Below are 21,436 nucleotides of genomic sequence, written 5' to 3' on the forward strand. Positions count from 1 at the left end.
AGAACAAAGGTCCAGGAAAGGAACTGACAGCACAAGTGGCCTGGCCAGAGGTGCAGCGAAGGAGGACCAGCCAGGACAGGCCCTGCGTGTCTGTGTCCAGACGTGAGGGTCAGGGGACAGGGGAAAAGAAAGAGAGGGAAAACGAAGTCCACGGGCCCCCAGAGGAGCTCTCTGCGGAGCCCCTTGGGCTCTGGGAACCGGGTGCACTCTGTCGTCTTGTGAGGGCCCGGGGAGCCTCCTGGCCAGCCCCCACTTCCACCAGGACCAAAGCCCACTCCTCTGGCCTCAGCCTTCTCCGCTGCACATGTGGCCATGGGCCGTCCTCTGGGACCAAAATGAGGGCTGAGGAGTGACTGGCACGTTCCCCCAGCCTAGCCTCCATCCCACACCGGGGATCCCAGAGACAGGGCTCAGACGCTGCAGGCACACAGCCTGCTTCCCTGTGGACACTTTGGAAGAAGCAGCGGCTGTTCCCACCTCAGGAAGGGGAGCCAGGCGGCTGTGCTGGCCCCTGCAGCCCTGCCCTCCGAGCCCCACTTGTGCTCACTAGTGGGCGTTACCTGACTGCCAGGCTGGGGCCCCCTCTCCCCTGCCCACCTCCATCAGCCTTTCCCAGCACCTCACTTTAAGTGCCGCATGAGTTAGAGGGTAGGTGAGGGGCTGGCCCCAGATGTACCGCCCCCTCCCTGCCCTTCCCCTCCCTCCCGCAACACCCCCCTGCCCTGGGCTGCATTCCCCAGCCACCCGCTGGTTCAAGCCCTGACCCTGGGAATCTCAGGACCTCTTCCAGTTCTCTGTTCCTGAGAACTGGGCCTCCTGGAGCTGATCTCAGCTTGGGTTTCATCCTGGGTTTGTGCTTGGAAAGCACCCCCGGGGCCTGGCGCTGACCAGCATGTTCTGCTCCAATCTTCCACCCAATCCCACTCCCCAGACCTCAGCTTCACCTCCTTGTGTCCTCAGCAGGGTGATCTGCACACCCGCCAGGCTCAGGAGGCACTCAGGTTCCTAGGGTGCGTGGGCGGCTTCTGCTCACCTGAAAGCCAGGGCTATGGCGCTCCCTGGTGGCCAAGACTGGAAGCACGGCTTCCCAGCACAAGGACTGGAAGGCAGGGCCCCTGGGGCTGGGGCTCCGTGTGAGGAAGGACAGGGTTTGGCACGCGCCTGCTGTGCCCCCTCCCACGTGCAGGGCTCCCCATCTTGCCCACCAGATGGCTCCATTTTACACAGAATGCTAAGGCCCAGAAAACTGGGAGCCAGCCAGCACCTAGCACTGTGGCCCCCATTTATTGTACTGCTTCGCTGCCCATGGGAGAAGCCCAACCCCCAAAGTCTCAGTCCTTTGTAGGCATCTTGTCACTGGGGTTGCCGCTCAGCCCTGCCTGCTCCGCACACTCAGTAGCCGGCAGGCTCCCCACCTTTCCTGGAGTCCGAGGCGGCCGCCCAGCCGCCAGCTGTGCGGACAACGGCCTGCACCACAGCGATGAAGGTGGACTTGACCTGGGTGTGGTGGTGCCTGGTCTCCAGGGCTGTGGTCACTGCCTGGGGGGAAGCAGGGGAGGGAGGCTTCAGAGGGCCTGAGATGCCCTCTGAACCACACCCGTGCAGTCAGGGGCTTCACAGACCCAGGTGATGGCCAGGAAGAGCGAGTCAGGGGCAGCTGGGCCTGCTGGGTGTTGCTGGAGCCTGAGGCCTCAGCCTCATGGCACAGGGGGTTCGAGATAGCCCAGGTAGTGGGCATGAAGGTCATCTGCTCCTGGCAGGAGACACCAGCCGCCACCCACTCCGTGATGACCCAGGACATCCAGAACTCCTCAGGACACCCAGTGCCCCCCCACCCCACCCGCTGTGACTGAGTTTCTCCACCTCCCACCCGACCTGGTCCATGTGCTTCTCCACTGTTGTGGTGTTGGGCAGAAGCTGGTTGTGCAGCCGGGGCTCCTCAACCGCCCGCTTCACGTCATAGCCGAACCACAGGCTGTTGATGATGGCCTACGCAGGACGGTCAGGGGAATGCGGGGTCAGTGCGGCCCGAGGGCGGGGGCTGAGGGGATGGGCGGGGGCACCTACCAGCGCTGTGGCTGTGGTGATCTGGGTGCCCCCAGAGGCACCCACCACCATGAGGACCTGGCCGTCCTGGTCCACAATAATTGCTGGGCACATGGACGAGAGTGGCTGCTTCCCTGAGGGTAATGGGGGACAGAGAGGCTGGTCAGCTGCCCACCTGGGACACCAGCCCTGTCCCCACTCAATGCCCTCACCCTGCACCTGGCATGATGAAGTTGGCCGGTGAGGGGGGCACCCCAAACTGGTTGGTGATGTTGGGGGAACTGAAGTCGTCCATCTCGTCATTGAACAGGATCCCGCTGACGTTGGAGAGCACCTTGGAACCAAAGCTGCAGGCCGGCTGAGTCAGACAGCTGTGTCCTGCCCAGCTGCTTGGCCCCGCCCACCCACCGAAGCTCCGCCTTGTGCCCCATGAGGTCCAGGGCAAGTGTTCTACCAAGGCGAGGGCTCAGCTTCCCACCATGAAAGGGGTGGATGGAGCCCCGCCTCTGGGACAGGACAGCCCGGGGCCCGCCCAGGCCACCTGGCAGCCCCTACTAGAAGTTGATGGTGCTGGTGGCCGACACGGCGCTGCCATCCTCTGCAACCACCGACAGGTGGGCGGTGCCCCCGTCGTCCGGTGTGTAGAACTCAGGCTCGTAGTAGGAGGCTGGGTGAGTGGTGTCGTCGGAGATGCGGCCCCGCAGTTGAGCAGCGAAGAACTCGGAGCTCATGTTTCGGACCACCTGCCGAGACCCCAGAGCTGTCCTGAGGAGGTGGAGGGGCGGGAAGGGGCACTGACTTGTGCGGGCAGCTCTCAGGAAGCCCCCCCGACCATGGCTCTGAGCCCAAGCCTCCTGCATCCTCAACCTCCCGTGGCCCATCTGCCCCCTCACCAGCCTCCTGCCCTGTTGCCATCCAGCAACTCTGAATGTCTGTCTGTCTGTTCCCCAAGCCTCCACTCTAGCCACGTGCATTTATTCATGGAGCTTGCACTGTGTGCCTGGCACTGGGGGATCAGCAGGGAACAGACTAGTAGGTCCTCACCCTCACGGCAGGGAAGACAGGGACATGGTGGGAAGAACAAGCCAGGTAAGGGTGGTAGGGAAGGATGGGGTGGGGATGGAGTGGTCAGGGAGGGCTTCTCAGAGGAGGTGACATCTGGAAAGAGCCCTGAATGAGGCTTGGGTGGCAAATGCAAAGGCTCTGAGGCAGGCCTGTGAGTGACAGGCAGATGGTGAGTTGGGTAAGGAAGACCGGAGGTTGGAGATGTGGGCAGGGGCTGATCTCACACGTCCTCATAGGCCTCCTAAAGACTTTGGCTTTTGCTCTCCACCACCCAGGATTGGGAGAGAGGAGTGAGCATGCCATGGCTGTCCTCCAAGGGTCCCTCTGGAGGCCATGGGGTAAAAGAGTGGAACCCAGTAGAGAGGCTGTGACGTCAATCGGGGAGAGATGAGGTGTCTCACCCAGGTGGGAGAGAAGGAGGAACTAAAAATGGCCCCAAAGTCTTCAGTCCAGAGTGGCCCTTAACGGAGGACCTGAACACAGTGGAAGGGACAGGTTTGGGGATAGAGGGGGCTCGATTTTGGACAGGAGCCCATTGGACACCAAGGAGCCTGTCCTGAGTGGGTGGTGAACCTACGTATCAGGATCACGGGCAAGATCCGCGGGGGGATGAACCTGGAGACAGAGGCTTGAAGCCACGAGCCTGGAAGGGCAGACGGAGGAGAGGAGGGGAGGGGAGGAGGGAGGAGCCAGCAAGGACAGCCCTTGGGGGCCTAGCAGAGGAAATGCCTCCAGAAGGTTCCAGCAACATGCTGCGGATTAACTGACTAATCCAGGAGGAAAGTCTACAGCCTGAATTTACTCTCAAGGAAACAGAATCAGACGCAGGATGGGGACATTCTACAAGAAAACTGCCCTGGACTTTAAAAGTCTGCAGAGAGCCAAGGGGGCCACTGTAGGTTAGGAGACTAGAGGGACAGAACAGCGGCTGCAGGGCGAGCCCCGAGGGCCCTGGGCCTAACTCCCTGGGACCCTCAGCGAAACCCGACACAGGCATCTCACAGGGTGGCCGGCCCAATGTGTGTGGGAGAAGTCCCCGTTCAGGAGACACCCTCGGAAACTTACTGTCCACTGACTCAGACAAACCACAGCCGTGAGAGGCGGAGGCCGACAGGAGAGGGCTCCAGCAGGGATGGAGCTGGGCCCGTCTGCTCCGAGGGGAGCAGAGGAGTAGCGTGGCCAGGGAAGGGCTGGAGTGACGATAGCGTACCAGCCTCAGGAGTGAAGGACCAGAAAGGGCACAATGGTGGTGCAAGACGCAGAGCCTGGCTTTGGGAGGGCGTGGCTGTGTCAGTGAGTAGGTGAGCAGAAGGCCCACCTTACGCAGGAGGGAGGGCAGAGCGGGTCACCATGCAGTGGCTTCTGTCACCTTGGGATGTAAGACGCCAGGTCGCTGGCTGTGGTGGGTACAAAGTGGTCACCAGGAAAGAGAAAAGACCTGGGAGGCCAGAGGGGTTGCTGGGCAGCTGAGGCCCCTCCTGGGTGGCACAGGTCAATGTGTGGGGTCCGTGGGCCTGCTCCAGAACCGGGGGGTCCAAGCAGGTAAGGAAGGATGTGCTGGGGTCACAGTCTGGACGGCTGTCACGGTGAGGCCCAGCCTAGAGCCGGGGCAGCTGGTGGTGAGTAGGCCAGGCAAGGCAGGGCCTGACTGGGGCTCTGGGAAGCGTCAGCTCCAGGATGTGACCAGCTTGCAGGTAGCCAAGGCCTCTGCCCGCCTGGGACACTGGTCCTCTCCCTGACATCGTCCTTCTCACCACCCCTAAGGGCTGCACCAGCCCCACGCAGGCCTTGCCTCAGCACTGATTAGTCCAGAATCTTCCAGGCTGAGGGCGCAGCATGTGGAAGGCCCGGAGGTGGGAGTGGGGGGGAGGTGGGAGTGGGGGGAGCAGGGGTGCTAACCGCTCACTGTCAAGTCTGTCTCACTGTGAGCTCCAGGGGCAGAGGCTCAGGCTCAGTGCCACCAGTCCATCCTGTCACATAGCGGCCCCACCCCCAGAGCTGGTGAAAATGAATCAATAAAGCAGGCGTAGGCTTCATTAATCCCAGGGGACCCACCAGACACTTCCACAGCTGGCCCCTGCCCATGGAGGGCCAGCCCCTGTCCCTTACCTCAGTCACATTGACAAACTTGGGGTCCCCAAGCAGGGTCCTCTTGGCATAAGCGAACCGGAAGGCCTCCACGATGCGGTGGTAGGTCAGGCCCTTCTCCTCGGGCGTCTCCACGCTCGCCCGGGAGAAGTTGTACCCTGGTAAGGCAGAGCCGGGTAACTGTTGGTGGCCCTGGGGCCCCCAGGACACCCCAGCTCAGCCGAGACAGCCGGGTGCCCGGAGTGGACCCACACCTCCCTGAACCACCCGGCCCACCTCAAGAAGGAGAGCATTTGATAACCAGCAGCAGCTGCGCTTGCTTCAAGGGGGCAAGGGACCCCTGGGCCTGGGCTCCTACGTCCAGCCAGAGGGCTGCCCGGTCTGCTCCGTCCCAGATGGTCTTCTGGCATTGGGTGCCTGGGGCGAACCAGACTCCTTTGCCTTTGAGCCCCACTCCCAGGACACTGCTCCCCACCTTTCTCCCTTCCAACACTCCCCCAGCCCTGAGAGTGTCCCCTCAGGGCCTGCTTGCTCAGCACTGCCCCCTGCAGGGCCACAGTGGATGGCTCACCCTTGAGGATGTTGAGGATGAGGGCCAGCACAGGCCCACTGAGAGGGGCACTGGGCACGTAGAGCCGGGCGTCCCCAAGGCTGATACTCAGTGGGTGCTCGATCAGCTCAGCGCGGTAGTTGTTCAGGTCCCTGGCTGTCACAATGCCCCCTGCAACCAGACAGTAGCTCCATGGCGGGGAGTGGACACGGGGATTGGGCTGCACTATTGGGGGCCAGGGCTGCCATTTGGGGATGGAGCTGCACCATTGGAGGGGGGCCTGCCCACCCTGCAGGGCCACTGCCCCTCCACCTGCACACTGGCCCACCCTCCAGGTCCTCTGTCCTTCCAGATGGTGCCATGGCCCCACGGCCAGGCCCAGACCAGCTTCCTCGACCTGCTTATTCCACTGGCCTCCAGGTTGGCCATCTCTTCTCTCTGGCAGCCAGAGAGTCCTCACTAAGTGGAAAACATCTGCTCGTCTCCCCTCTGCCCAGCCCCTCCTCCCGCGACTAATGGTTGGGTGGAGGGGGGCTCTTAATTCTCTAGGGCGCATCTACAAGCTGATTCCCAGTGTCCGTGGTGAAGGTCAACGTGCCGGTCACCCCCCTACAGGACAGACTGACAGAAACAGCACGTGAAGAAGGCCACCACCCAAGGGTAGAGCGGCAGCTTTGGGCTCCACCAGAAACTGCCCCATGATGTTCCAACCTCAGGGCCCTGCGTGCAGACCCTCCAATGCCTCTCTCACCAAGCCCACCCTCACCCCTGTGGACTTCCTGAAGAATTAAAGCCCTCCTTTCCAGGCTTTAGCCCGTTCCCTCCCCTGAAAACACCCTTCCTGCCTGTAAAGTGCAATCTCATCTATAGCTCAGACATTGCCTCCTCCAGGAAGGCCTCCCAGATCTGCACTTAGTGCTTCCTCAAGCCTGGCTCATGCCTATGCCTGTATTTACCACCCCACCCACATACACACACACACTCAGAAACCCCGGGGTGGGAGGGCTTTCTCTCCTGCACTGTACCATCTCTCTCAGCTTTGAGCTAACCAGGACCCGTGGATCCATGGCCCATCACTGACTGCAAACACATCTGTGACCCTCCCCTGCCAGGTGCTCCCTCAGGGCCCAGTGCCCCACCCAGGCAGGACCCGAGGACCCCAGATTTCTGGGCCCCAGCTGAGGGTTTCCTCTACTAAGTTCCTCACCCCAGATCCCGGAGGTCATCCACTCACCAGCCGCCTGGATGTCCTTGACGATCTGGGCCGTGAGTTTCCCATTGTAGAAAGCCTCGGCGCCCTGGGAGGCCAGCGTCTCGTAGGTGTCAGCCAGCCGTGGCATGGTCACTGTGTCACCCTCTTGCAGCACCTTCCCGTCCCGGCAGAACACCTCGCTGGGGCAGAGTGGGCTCCCGTGAGGCAGGCAGGTGTGGTGGGCTTAGCCAGACCATCCCCACAGCCACCCAACACGGGGAGCAAGAACACAGGACAGTCAGCTCCTGCCCACAGGTGGGTGGCCCTGTCACTCAGGGCTCATCCTCCAGTGTCCACCCCAGGCCTCCTAGAGCCCCCTGCACTCAGGCCACACAGGCCAGAGCCCTAAGCACCGGGCTCGGAATGTGTCCCCTCACACGACAGGATGGGGTTTGTGTCTCCAGGAGCCTGTCCCTCCATCAGCGCAGGTTCCCGAAAGTGCTCCATTGGCACTTAGCCACTCCTGGCCTGCAGGGACCTGGGGACTGGCCTGCCCCACCCGCGCCCCAGGGCAGGCCAGCTTGGTGGACATACCACAGGGCGGGCTCCTGCTCAATGACGTCCCGGCTTTTCTCCAGGGCTGCTGCCAAGCTCTTCCCCACAGGGAAGCCCCGACGGGCCAGCTGGATGCTTGGCTGGAAGAGGCGAGCCCAGGGCAGCCGCCCGTGGCGCTGGTGTGCCAGCTCATAGCCACGGATCTCACCTGGAACTGCCACCGACAGTCCCCCTACAAAGCAAGAAGGACGCAGTTAATGGTTCCAAAAAGGGACATCAGGGCCTCTCTCAGGCATCATCCCCGGCACAGTCCCCATATGGGGCCAGTGAGGCTTAGGAAGGAAATGGATTTTCGAGGTCGTATCTGGACTCGGCAGGCAAGGCTGCAGACTAGCCGGGGGTGTCTAACGGGGCACAGGATGGCAAAGTGGGAGCGTGTGTGCAGGGTTTTGTTGTCCCAGGCCTAGATGTCTATTTCCACAGCCGCCACCACGTCTGAAATCCTGTGCCAGGCTCACAGTGGCACGGTGAGACTGTGGGGAAGCTGGACACAGGCCATCTCTCAGCCTGAGCCTCCCGGTCCTCCAGGCCTCTCGTCCCACAAGACTCAAGGGTCCACCAGGACCTGCCAAAGCCCCCAGTGCAAACCCAGGCCAGTCCCAAAGCAAGGGCCTCTCTTCTACTGTGCCAGCTGGGAACTGATCCCAAATCCCTGCTCTGTCTCCTCTCTGGACCTCAGTGTTCCCCTCTGACCATGGAGAGTGTTTTGTCTTCCAGCTCTGACCTTTGAGGAGCCCGTGACTGTACAGGAGACAGACCCCGGGGCCCACTGCCCACTGCGCCCTAAGCCGACCCTGAGAGAAAGGTGCAGTCACAGCCCCCTCTCCAGGACCCCTCCTGCTTTCCCCCCTGAGGTTACGGGTTCATTTCAGCTACACCCAGGCTCCGTTCCAAGGGCTGGGTTGTTATAACATCTGCATATCTCAGGTCTGACACCCAGCAAGAAATTCCTGCCACCTGAAATAAATGCTGCCATCACCTCGGGCCAATCAGGACCCCACACCACCCGCTCACCAAGCTCACAGTGACCCCCACACCGCCAGACCAGGGCCCCAGCCAGCCTCGCCTTCCCTGGCCCATCCTTCGCCCGTCCACTTACTCTCCCGGTGACCTGCCCCAGGCCAGCGCTTCCGCTTCCATTTGCATGCTGACAACTCCCAGATTGCTCCCTGGCCTGCTCCCTGAGGGCCAGGTCTGGGGTGCACCAACTCATTAGAAAAAGGCGTCTAAAACTAAACACACCCAACGCCCAAATTCTGATTGTTCCCTTGACAGTCTCCATCAGGGCCTCCCTGTCCTTCCAGGTGCAGACGCAGACCCTTGGTCACCAGGACCCCCAGCACACATGTCACACCCAACCCGTCAGCAAACCCACAGGCTCCACCTCCCACGTGTGTTTGGCGTCAGCCACCAACTGCCACCCTCGCCGCTCCCTGACTGGATCCCCAAGACCCCCTGATGGATCACTCGCTGGGCAGGTGGCTTGCTTTCCGTCCCTTCCACAGAGCCCAAGGAGTCCCATCAGACATGGGCCAGATCCACCACAACCACCCCACGCTCAAACACCCAGGGGACACCTCTAACCCTTCCAATAAGAGGCACGGTCTCCACAATGACCAGCAAGGTCTGATGCAGCCTGGCCTGTTCTGTCTGACCCCATGTCCTTGTCCCCCCTCCCCCCCCCCCCCACCCAGGCAGCTTCCCCCACCCCACCCCTTCTCTGGGTCTGTGCTCAGATGCCGCCTCTCTGCTCAGCCCGTTCTGCATCTGCAAGGTCGGCCTGACCGGGCCTTGGACTTCAGCCGTTGCTTTTGTTTCAGTTGCCAGCTTGAGGAACAGCCCCTGACACTTTGGGGATACCCAGTAAGTCCTAGTGATAAGTGGATTCCGAGCGTTCCCACCCACGATGCTAGCAGGTCCATGAGATTCCAGCAATCTCACACTCTAATTTCATTTCTATACATTTGGAGTTTCTCAGTGGGTAAAAATCCAAAGATTCTGCCCGTTGCAGAGGACTCTAAAGGGGCTGTTCACGGCCTGCAGTAGGGCTCAGACTAACTATGGCCCCCGTGCCCTGCCCCCCGCTCCTGTTGGACCTCTTTTCCTGCAATCCATTTGGTGGGGGGCACAGGTGTGGCCTCAGTGCAGCGCCCCCTGGTGGCCACTGTCTTTCCCTCAGCTTCCTGGGGAGTTGTGAGGCAGGGAGGTGAGGAGAGGGAGACCGGTCTCCTCTTTGCTTACAGCCAGAGTGGAAAAGAGAAAATGCCCCCATACTCATCCTCACAAATGAACAAATGAATGACTTGGATATCTGTGGAAAATGCAGGGTTTAGACAGCCTGCTTCATCAGCATAGAACTGTGTGACCTCAGCTGGTTTGCACGACATCCCTGGGACTCAGTGTCCCAACCTATAAAACGGGAGCCAACACGGCGTTCCCCGGCCAAGCGCACAGGGAGGGCTCAAGGGCCTCGTCAGTGGAAAGGGCTGGGCAGGGTGCGGGCCCCAGCGCCCCCTGGGGTGGCAAGCTGCTGGAATGGTGATTCTTCTCCCTGTAGTGGCACAGGGTGGCCCTGGAGAAGCCTGAGCAGAGACAACAGAAGCTCTGCCCCTTCACTCTCCGTGATGGTCCATTCACGTCAGGACCATTCAGTTTGGAGGAGGTTATCGGGCTGGGCGTCGGTGGCTGCCAGAGCTGTCCCTGGCCCCATAGGGGCGTGTTAAACCTTCACGTCCCACACCCTGCGCCTGCCCCTCACCTTGCTTCGACTGCTCCGAGTTGTTGAACATGTTGAGGGAGGCCCCCTCGGGGGCCACCTCTCGGGCGTTGATGACCTCAGCTTTGCCTGGAAGGAGAAGCAGATGGGCCGTCAGGACCCAGGGGCCAGCCCACTGCGCTCGCCCCAGCCCAAGTCCAGCAGGGGGCAGACACCCTGGCACCCCCCTGCTCCCGTGGGCACTCACGCGTGGCGCTGTCGTAGATGGTGAGGAACAGGCCGCCCCCGATGCCCATGCTGTGCACGTTCACGAGCCCCACGCACAGCAGGGCCGCGATGGCCGCGTCCACCGCTGAGCCACCCTCCTGCAGCACATCCCTGCCCACGCAGGCGGGCGAGAGTGAGAACCGGTGGATCTCCCAGCCCCCACTAGCCCTGCCCCCCCACCCCCCCACAGTCCGCCTGCCTGTCTGGTGTCCCACCCACAGGGACGGAAAAGAAGTCCCCAGGAGTTTTTGTTTTTCAAATGTAACTCTAAAACCAGTGGGCTTATATTTGCCTCCTTTTTAAGCAAACAAATGTACATAACTTTTATAATTTAAAAAAATTGTTACCTTTCATTAATAACATTTTTTCTGTTTAAGACTTTAAATGGGAACTGATCTCTGCATATATAATGTGAGAAAGGAGTTGAAAATAGTATCAAATAGCAGAGTCTAGCCAGAGAGACAGACACCCTTAGCACAGGGTTAAGGGCCCAGCTGAGCATTGGGAGACCTGTGTCCTGCTCTTGGGGTCAGTGTCCCCTTCTTCCCTGACCAGACGCTGCTGGGAAGGTCCAAGGATAGGGTGCCCCTTGCCCAGGCAGCCCATTTATAGGTGGGGAAACTGGGTCTCAGAGGGGCAAGGGTCTTCCCAGCTCCACTTCCGGTGGTTGTCCTCTAGAGCTGTCCCCACACCCCGTCCCACTCACCTCCCGATCTCTGAGCAGAGTTTGGCGTCTGTGGCCACGGCTGCCCTGGGGTACACGTGGCTGGGTGGCCTGGAGGTGCTGGGCAGCCAGAGGGAGAGGCCAATGATGACAAGCACCACGACGATAGCGACCAAGGCCACTGCCACGTGACACCTCTTCATGGTTCTGTGGGCACGCAGAGGGGGCGGGGAGCAGGGTCAGGGAACCGTGCTAGCCTGGCCTTGGGCACATCCCGATCCTCACCCCCGCGGGGCACAGCCCAAAGTCAAGGCTCAGAAATGTCCCTGCGTTTCCTCCCTGCCTGCCGCCCAGAGCACGTGTGCTCAGGTCATTCTTTCTGCCAGGAGCTCCTGGTCCCAGCTCTGCCTGCCCATACCCTCCCTGCCTCTCCACAGGGTCCTGGCCCAGGGAGAACCACCGCCCTAGCAGGGGCCCCTCCTGGGAGCTCCAAGATTTTATATGAACCTGCTTCTGGGGTGCCTTATCTGCTTCTTCCCAGGGACCAAGCCCTCTACTGCCAATAGGTTGCTCTAGAAGGGACAAGTCTGGCCTGCTTTCTCCTGTGTCCCCACCTCATCTCAGAGCCCAGAACTGTCCATGGGTCCCCCAGAGTGGCCTGCCACAGAGTGTGGGGTTCAGCTTCCGTCGCAGGGGACACCTGCAGTCTCCTGAAATCATCGGATCAGCCACCACGGAGCAGAGGTCTACCTTCCTCAATGGATGGAAGCCCTGAGCCTTGCCTGGGGAGGTGGCCGCAAAAGCTGGGAGAGTTTGGCTGACACAGCTGGTGGGATAACTGGGGACTGGGGGGGGTCTCTCCCCCCCCCCCCACTGCAGGAGGCTGCGCCACAGAATCTACTCCACAGAGATGCCCCAACTGTGTAAGTGAGAGGGTAAACCCGAAGCAGGCCAGCCCCTCCCAGGGAGCTCTGTGAGGCGTCTCTGCCTACAGATGAGCTCTGGAGTCAAAGAGGAGGCTGTGACCTGCTCACACGTTGGCACGAGTTCTCCCAGCATTCCTTCTCCCAGGCAAGGCTGAGAGGGGCTTGCACAGAGCAAGGCAGGGAGTGGTGGGGGCATTCCTGCACGAGGCCCGTCAGGTGGTGAACATGTCATGTGACCAAGTGGCGAAGCCTGGCTGGGGGTGGGGGCGTGGGGGCAGAATGGGCCCTGGGGCCTGCCTGCTCCCTCTGAGCCATGACTTGCCCCTTGCTGCTGTAGGGCCTTGGGCAAGTCACCGACAATCTGTCCCATGGGAACGACAGAGGCACTCCGCTTGGGATGTTATGAAGATTAAGTGGGTTGGAAAGTGTGTGAAGCTAGGTCAGTGTTGGCCACACTGGGCTATGCTGGGGCGGCGGGGGGTGGGGGGCAGCTGGAGGCCTGGAGGGGGTGACTGAGAAGCTGCTCAGCCTCTTCCTCAATTTTTCCCCTGTTGACTTCCTTCCAGGCTGTGCTGAGAGTGACAGCAGTTACTCTTGCAGCCCCCCTGGTAGTGGCAGCAGGCAAGGGGCATGACCCCAGCAGGGAAGGAGGGGGAAGGGGGCAGAGGTGCCGGGTCTCCCTCTCCCAGAAGCAGTTCCCTCCAAAGGGTGGGTGTCTGCCGGTGAGCCCCAGGCTGGCACCCATCTGGCTCACCCTGTCCTTATTCTGAGGGCCTGAATGCCAGGGCCAGAGGTGGTGACCCAGAGATAGTCTAGAAATGGAGCCCCAACCCCACGTGGGGGGCATCCAGACACCAGCATGGAAGGGCTTTCTCCTCCCCCGGCTCAGGGGGCGGTCACACGGCAGGCTACTTACGACCCCACATCCCCAGTAGGACTCCAGCCAGCTCCTCGGCTCCACCTTGACAGAATCTGGGCACCACGTTTTCTGGCTGGACGCCACCCTGCACCCCCCACCCCTGCGGGCATCTCCTATTCTTTGGTTCTCTGAAAAGCTGGCACAGGGCTCTCTCCAAAGCTCCAAGCAGGCCCCGCCCCTCGCCGGTGTCCCCAGGGACAGCCCATGCGCTCTGCCCTCGGCCTCTGCGAGGCCTGGCAGCCCTCAGGACACACCCTGGGTCCTGGTGGGGAGCTGGCTGGGGGGAAGGGCTCCTGGCGGAGATAGCTGTGCTGGCAGGTCTGAGGGACCTCAGGAGCTGACTGGCAGCAGGCAGCGTCTGCTGTCTGGGCACACAGGACTTTCCCATCCCATGCGGTGGGACAGGACGGGGTGGGACAGGGGCCCTCCACTGGCGCAGGCCATGCTGGGTACCTTGGGGGCATGGCCTCCTTTCTCCAGGGATTGGAGCCATCGGCTCAGACGCCCCTCGGGGCCCTCCTATCTCTCCTCAGGCCCCTGGGCTGAGCAAGCCAAGACTTCCTAAGTCCACACTCCAGCCTCCCCTGTCCACCCATCTGTCTGTCCACCCACCCAAGGTCCCAAGTGGGCTCCCCAAGGGGCAGGGGTCCCCAGAGAGGCTTGGACCTCCAGGGTGTTTGGGGAGGGTGGGAGCGGTGCTGACCCACATCCCCTCCTCCCCACGCGGGCAGCAGGGAGGCTGGCTCAGCCCCCCATAGGCAGACAAACCCTGCCTTTCCAAAGACACCCTGCTGGGAGACAGGCTTCCACCCCCCACTCCCCCGCCCCATGTTTTTCTCGAAGACTCCATAAACAATGTCCAAGCCCAAAGGCCTGGTTCCCACATGTCAGTATCAGGAAGGGAAACCGAGGCCAGAGAGTGGATCGGGCACAGCACCTGGCCTCAAACCCCAGCCCAGCTCCTCACAACCCTGGTGGGCTTACCTGAGGCCCAGGGGCATCTGGGGCCCAGAAAAGCTCCTGTTCCTCAGCAGACAGCTCTGGGTTGGGGCACAGCAGGGGAGAAAGAGGCAGATTTATCTGCCTGGGAAAGTCTCAGCCACATCGAGGCTGCCTTCCCACTCCCAGGGGAGGCGGCTGGACTGGGAGGCTTGAGGGACCTGAGGAGCCAGAGCCACGCCCCCAGCCCCTGCAGAGCTGTTCAGGGGGGCCCCGGAGCTGGGACTGAGATCTGGGGGTGGGTTTCTCTCCAGGAGGAGCAGAGGCGGGTGGGGGCTGGAGGAACTCACATGCTCACCTAGTCCCAGAGGGGGCTAGAGGCCAGCCAGGGGGCACCCCACACCCCTGTGGGAGGCTGAAGCATTTGCGTGGGGTGGGGCAGGCGGTCCTTTCAGGGAGGTCCAGCCTGGCAGGGAGGAAGGTCAGAGGCTGACACGTAGCCAGCAAGGAGGCATGGTGACTTGGCGTGGCACCAGGCAACTAAAGTTCATGAGGACCTGGAAGGTGCTGTGGCGGGACGGCAGTGCCTCTTGGAGTCCCCACAGCAGTGGCAGCGGGTGAGGGTGTAACCCGACCGGGAGGGGCAGGTGTGGTGACAGAGGCAGGGACTCAGACCCTCCCATAAGGCCATGGACCAAGAGCCCCTCGAGGGAGCCCCAGGCTGCGTCCCCTGCAGGTGAGCCCCATCCCTGTGCAGGGTGCGAGGGTCAGGCACACGTCCCTGAGGCAGTGCAGCAGGAGTGCCACCCGCAGCGACCGGGGAGGCCTCACCACAACCCGAAACCCTCAGCAGGAAGCCCGGGGATCCTCTCGAAAACACAGCCTGTGGCCTCGGGTCGGAACCAGTTCCACCGCCTACCCAGCAATACTGTCGCCTCAGGCTCAACGAACCACCTGAACAGCCTGGAAAGGCAGGTCCCCTGCTGAGGGTCGGAGCTGGTCCAAAGTCACCCAGCCCAGCAGTGCAGGCCTGGCCACCCCATACCTGCCCCCAAGCTGCTGAGCGTCCCTGACCAGCCCACCAAGGAGGTCCTCAGTCAGGAGTGGCTCTGGTCTGGCCCAGGGAACCTTGGACACTACTCCCCACTCCCTCATGTCATTATCTGCTAAGGGCAAGGACAAGCATCTGCCACTTCCTGAGACATGGCTCCCACCCAGCTCCCTGGCCAGTTGCACCAGCACCCCCGTCTCTCACACTGAATCCACAGCCACCCTGGAAGGCGACGTCCCCTGATAGACAGGAGACAATGTGGCTGAGCAGACAGTGCTGCTTGCCCTGGACCATGCGGCCAAAACAGACCTTGTTCCGTCACCTGATGCCCTTGAGCAGGCTAGGGATGCTGCAGCCAATCAGTTTGCCTGGCCATCACCCCGACGCAGGCCAGAGTGACTGGGAAAAGGCCCAGGACCTATCCCCAAGGGCTGGACACCAGCCAGGAACGTAGGGGACCTGGCCCTGCCCGAGTGGCTGCATTGCAGGGCAGTCAGCTGGGACGGGTCTGCAGTGGAGACCGCGGGCTCTACCCCTACCCTGAGCCGGCTCAGTGGTTTTCTCCCTGCCCAGGGTGGCGCGAAGCAGCAGGAAGATAAGAAGAATGGCTGAGTGGGCAGAGGATGGCCCAGCGCCCACAGGTAACCCCAACAGGGAAACTCTGGGCACAGACAGCTGCCCGCCACGAGGCACAGTCATCTGTGCCCAGCAGCAGCTGCAGGTGCCAGGGAGGGGGGACGAGAGGGAAGGCAGCTCATCACAGGCCATGTTAACAGAAGCGTGACATAGAGAACAAAGAAGGCCCTTCTCACACATCGAGTATGTCACACGCTGTCCTGGTCAGCCTCCCCTACACACAGAGCGGGGCCCGGGGGGCAGAGGGTCTGGGGAAACCGTGTCACCCCGAGTGAGGACTCAGGGGCTGGGCGGCAGGTCTCCTCCAGACCCTTTGCCTCCCGTCCCAGGCACAGAACATGGTGAGCTCCCCACCCCCAGGAATGTGCAAGTCTCACCCACCCGAAGAAACTAACTCTGCCATTTGCAGCCCCCCAACACGCCCCGCCCCCCCAAGCTGAATCTAGGCTGAGCCAAGCGAGTTCCCAGGACACAGCAGAGAGGAGCATGAGGAAGAGGAAGAGGGAGCAGTTAGCTTGGAGTTTCTCTGTTAACCCTCCAACCCAGACTAATGGCTATGTCATCGCAACCCCAGAGCCACAGGGCTGAAATTAGGCCACAGCCCCAAACCCCATTCATAAACAGGAAACAGAGGCTTAGGTAGACGCAACTTGGCCAAGATCACATGGCCCCCAGAGCCCAGACCTGGACCCGGGACCCGCCCCACCACAGCCAGCCTGCAGCAAGGAGTCACCTACCTTGGGTATGAGAGAGGACCCGGCTCTCAGCAGCTTCCTTAGCCCTGTCCACAGCCCTGGACAGGAAGCTTATCAGAGTTGGGGTCGCTTTCGCCTGCTGCCCACCCTGGTGGAATAAGGCCGAGAATCAGATGAAGGGCTCTTCCCCAAGAAACAATAATCGCTACCTGCCGGAAGCTGGTTGAAACGCACCTGAGATGGCCAAAAGCGGTGGGCACGGCCTAGAGCTGCACGAGCGCCCTGGCACAGCCCAGCCTGCGGCCACGAAGCACAGCCCGGAGGGGCCAGCACGGCCCGAGAACGCGTCGCCTGACTCCCTCAGTGAGTCCCTCACCCTGGGACTGCCAGAGCCTTCCACGCCTCAGTTTCTCCATGGTGCACTGCTCCCTCTCAATTCTGAGCAGTCTACTTCCTGGGTGCTGTGGCTCCTCCAAAGCCTTCTTCAAAGGCTGCCCCGCCCAGCCCTCCCCCACCCACACCTGTGGCAGAGTGGGCTGGGAAGCCTGGACAGGCAATTTCAAACCCACTCACCAGCCAAGCAACAGGCTCCCAGCCCAGCCTGTCGAAGAGCCGAGGGCTCTGCCCACCTGTGGACCCCTCTGCCGCTCCATCTGCAGGAGCCCTTCCCTGTCCCCCTGAGGGGCAGAGCACTCCCACCACGCACGAGCATAAACAGAAGCCAGGAGTGGAAGAGGGGCTCCTGCAGGGCATAGCCCGCACATGGCAGAGCTGGGGCTGGAACCCAGGCCTCCAGATGTTCCTGGGAGGCCCCAAGCTCGAGCTCTCCACACCCACGATGCCCAGCAGCTCAGAGAGGGTGAGCTATGCTTTGGGGCAGCACAGCACTAGGGTACAGCCAGAGCCCGTTCCATCGCAGCTCACCTGGCTCCAGGGCTGGCCCTCCCGCTGCACTCCAGCACAGGACTGAGTCCAAGGGCCCAGCTGTGACCCAGCTCCTCCCCGCCTCCCCGTGTAGGCCTGGGGTGGGGGAAGGCTTTAAAGGCACAGGAACCTGTCCAGGTGGGAAGAGGGCTGGCTCTTGGTCCTGCCCCTGTGGCTGTGTGACCTGAGACAGCTGCTGGCCTCTCTGAGCCCACTGGAATCCCAAACCCTGAATGACAGGCCTGAGCTTTGGGGCTGAGTGAGTTTGGGTTTCAAGCTGAGGCAGGTCAGACCAAGGGTTTCCTGAGGGGAGGTGAGCTCTTCCTCAACTTACAGCATCTAGAGAGGGGTCACACAGCACTGGGGTACAGCTAGATGCCCGCACCAGCGGGGACTGGAAGTAAAAGGCGGCGGAGCCTGAGATTCTCTCTACAACTTCGGGGGAGGGGCTGTACTTCTAAGCATGCCCTCTCCCTGACCCTCGGGGCTGCAGTGTCTAGAGGTTCTCCCTCCAAGGACCCCGGTCACTTGGAATGAAGAGAGTCATATGACCCAGGGGAACCTTCCCTTATCCTCCAGCTTTCTGGAGTCATGAGCAGGCAGGCTGATGGCGGCCACGAGGCAGTGGCGGGACACCATTCATCCCCACACGTGCTGCTGACCACCTACTGACATGGGGTGGGTGCCCCTACAGGGCTGGCCGGCCCAAGGCTGCCTGTGCCTCTGAGGTCCACGTGTGGCCTGCCGCTAGCCAGAATGGCCACCACTAGCACAGCCAATAGCCCTGTCTTAAATTCATTCATTCTTCATCCATTCCTCCATCCATCTAATCCTGGCCTATCTAGACTCTTCTCTCAAGGAGCCCTCAGCCAGACTGCAGATGGAATAGTATGGTCAGCCAAGAAGGAGGGAGACCCCAGGACCCCTAGGGAGAGGCAGAGCTCGCGGGGGTCAGCAGGTAAAGACAGCGACTCCCGGGGCGGCGAGAGTGCAAGGGAGACTCCTGACCTCTGCGGGCCCTTCCCGAGCCCGGAGGTGTCAAGGCTGGAAAGGGAGGCAGCTGAGCGCAGACCTTGAAGGCGTCTGGAGCCCAGGGAGCTAGTGAATGTGTCACTGGGCTTGGTGACCCATTAACACCAGCTCACTCATTAAGACCCTGGTGGGTGACCATTAGCTCCTGAGTGGCCCTGCAGCAGGCAGGGGCTGTGGAAAGAAGGGAGTGTTGATGGGGGCGTTGGCTGGGGACTAGCCACTGGCAGAGCTGGGCTTTCTGTGTCCTTGTTCTTTGAAGATCTTTCCTGGGCTAAGCTGGCCTTCCGCCAGGGGGAGCTGTCCAGGCCACACGGGGGGTGCCACCCCACTATCCTGGTGCCTTTCACCTTCTAATCACCCCTGCTGTGCTGGCACCAGCAACCTGGAGTGCTTCAGGGGCCTTGGCCAGACAGGAGGCTCAGGTGGGCACCTGGCCCATCCCCCACTCTGAGAAATGGGCTCGCAGTGGCCTCCAAGGCCCTTCTTGTTCTACAGGCTTGGATCTGCCTCCCCTCTGTGCCCGGGAAAACAAGGAACTGGGGGAGGAAGAAGGGTGTTCCCAGCACAAGGAAACTGCAGCCCAAGAGGGCAAGGGATTTGCTCAAAGCAGGGCAGTGACCCATGACAGGGGGAAGGCCCCGAGCCCACTTCCTCCTGCTGCAGCCTCTGCCCTGCTGCGCCCTGCTGCCAGCCAAGCCCTGGGAGCGGCTGTGCCTGAGTTCCAGGAAGTACCAGGTGAGCCTCACGCCCCAGGTGGACCCCAGGTGGTAGAGACAGAATCTCCCAAAATGCGATCTCAAGCCCGACAGGGAGGGAGCTAGACAGGCAGGTCTGATCAAGATGCAAGCAGGGCCTGCTTCAGCCCCCAGAACCGCTGGGAAAGGGTTTCAGAAACTTGCCGGGAGCCAGGACATGCGATATGGTCCAGCACATGCTGTGTCTCCTGGTATCTGCACCAAGGAGACGTTTGGAAGACTGGCTGAACAGAAGTGGCTGCAAATGCAAGCATCATAGCATCTTAATTTTAGGATCACAGAATCCCAAAGGTTTAGTCTCTGACCTCCCATCTCCAGCACTTCCACCTCTCACACCTGCCCCGACAGGGAGCACACTGTCTCTAAACACAGTGAGGCTGGTTGGTTGGTTGGCAAGTTCTTCCCAGTGTCAGGCCCCAATTTGTCTCCTTCTGATGCTTTCTGCAGCTATTGTGAGTCAGCCTGCTTCAGATGGCCTGCCTGCCACCATCTGAGGCCACAGGACAGAGAAGTAGGGGCCACCCCGTGGTTACTTGGCCACTGTCCCTCAGAGCCCTGCAGACTACGTGAAGGGATGGAAGGAAGACTCCAGCTTGGGGAAGGGTGGGGTTGCCCAGTGGTGGCAGGGAGGTGACCTCTGGCCAACTGTAGGCATGGGCAGAGTCCCCGTACCTCCAGAGCCTGGCCACCACTCCCCTGGCGCCTTTTCCAGAGTTCGCCTGTCCAGCACCCACCTTTGATGTGAGGATGGAGGCTGGAGCTTGGCCAAATACGTGGGCCTCCAGAGATACCAGCTTGTTAACACCTGGGAACAACCAGCAGCAGGGCCGGTCTGGCGCTTGGTGAACCAAGTCCAAGTCCCAAACTCAGAGGCAGGATGGCAGCAGGACCAAGGGCATGGGCTCTGCAGTGACTGGGCTCAAATTCACTCCCAGCCACTGATGGCCCATCTTCTCTTCTTCCTGCCTCAGTTCTCTGGCTGGAGAGCAGGGGTAATTGAAATAGTTGTAGGGGGCATGTGTGGTGGGCAATTAAACAGAACAGACGTGAGCAGAACAGGGACAATGGGCCATGTACAGAAGGTCAGCAGGGCAGAAAACCCTGGGTGCCTAGCGATGGGCAAAACTCGGGAAACAAGGACCTCGCCCCCAGGGGAACCTTCCTCCCCCAGCATATTGCTGGTCATTCGGATTAGATCCCCTGACCTTCCATACTGCTGGCCATGCAGTTTGGACCCTCCCCTGACCTTCCCTGCCCTGGCATGTCACTAGTCATTCAGCAGGCCCACTCGGAGGAGAACAAGGAGCTGAAGAGTAGCCACTGCGAATCCCAGGCAGGCTCTCGCAGGACCTCTCCCTTCAGCATTAAGCCCTGCAGATAACATCTAGGCTTCAGCTGTGTTTCGCTCCAGGCCCAGAAAAGCAGCAAAACCAGACAAGTGAGGCCACAGCTGACAGCAGGACAAGCTGCAGTGACAAATAGCCAACCCCCCACCCCCGCCCTGCCCTGGTGCCCACGAGTAGAGACCATATGGGATCCTGAAAGGACACACCTGAGAAGGTGATGAATATTCTATTGGGATCCTCCCCGGAGGCCCTGGAGGGGAGGCCCAGAGCCACACCTTTCCCCATCTTCCTCCCCCAGGCTCCTGTTCCTTGCCTCTCTCCTCCTAAACTCTGAGGGCCCTTCCTTTGTCTCTGTGACTTGTTCCCTGAGCCCACTTTTTCTATGGCTCACTTTTTCTAGTTCTGTGACTTTCTAAAAATAAACTTCCTCTTATAGAGTCTCGACTCTGAATTCTCTCCTAGCCAGAACTCAAGTCTCTGGGTTGCTGAACCAAGGTCCCATGTGACCCCAGCGGTGTGACACCTGGTGCTCTTTTGCTACCAGCAGATTCACCGAGACAGCGCACAGTAAGTGCCCACTACCTCCGAGGCTCAGACACCTGCCTCCAGCCGCCTCAGTCCCTGCCTGACGAGCAGCTCAGAGCTTAGAGGTCAAAAGTACCTCACTCCTGGCTCTTCCTGCCCACAGACCCTGCACAGGTAGCATTTAGCACAGAACCTTGTCATTATCTGCGGTGTCTGGGACCTGCAGGGGTTGGGGGAGGACGTCTGGGTCCCTTCCACACCCAAGACCCCACCCCTGCTCACGGCCTGGACTCCCTGAGAGCCAAGCAGTCTCGTCTTCAAGGCCATGGCCTCGAAGGTCCCACACCCAAGCCCGCTTGTCACCTCACGCCAGCTCCCACCTGCCCTGCCCCTGCCCCTGCCCCTGCCCCTGCCCGGGGTAAGCGGATGTGCAGTTGCACTGAGGACAAATCCGCCCCACGTTTTCCACGCACGCCCTGCCTGGA

At 61.1% G+C, this 21,436-nt stretch overlaps 1 protein-coding gene across 1 annotated transcript; it reads right to left on the reverse strand.

The window, feature by feature from the left end:
* Nucleotides 1-1,232: 1,232 nt before the first annotated feature.
* GGT1 (gamma-glutamyltransferase 1) lies at nucleotides 1,233-14,054 on the reverse strand. The gene is made up of 13 exons (XM_053928588.2): nucleotides 14,033-14,054; nucleotides 11,246-11,410; nucleotides 10,520-10,650; nucleotides 10,315-10,401; nucleotides 7,536-7,728; nucleotides 6,984-7,141; nucleotides 5,771-5,920; nucleotides 5,221-5,357; nucleotides 2,602-2,789; nucleotides 2,266-2,393; nucleotides 2,068-2,180; nucleotides 1,876-1,989; nucleotides 1,233-1,539 (listed from the first exon to the last, which is right to left on the reverse strand). Exons 1-13 carry the CDS (start codon nucleotides 14,047-14,049, stop codon nucleotides 1,393-1,395), a joined length of 1,728 nt encoding a protein of 575 aa, XP_053784563.1. The 5' UTR covers nucleotides 14,050-14,054; the 3' UTR covers nucleotides 1,233-1,392.
* Nucleotides 14,055-21,436: the final 7,382 nt, after the last annotated feature.

The sequence above is a fragment of the Desmodus rotundus genome, chromosome 7 (genome assembly GCF_022682495.2).
Source record: "Desmodus rotundus isolate HL8 chromosome 7, HLdesRot8A.1, whole genome shotgun sequence".
In the NCBI taxonomy this organism is placed as follows: Eukaryota; Metazoa; Chordata; class Mammalia; order Chiroptera; family Phyllostomidae; genus Desmodus; species Desmodus rotundus.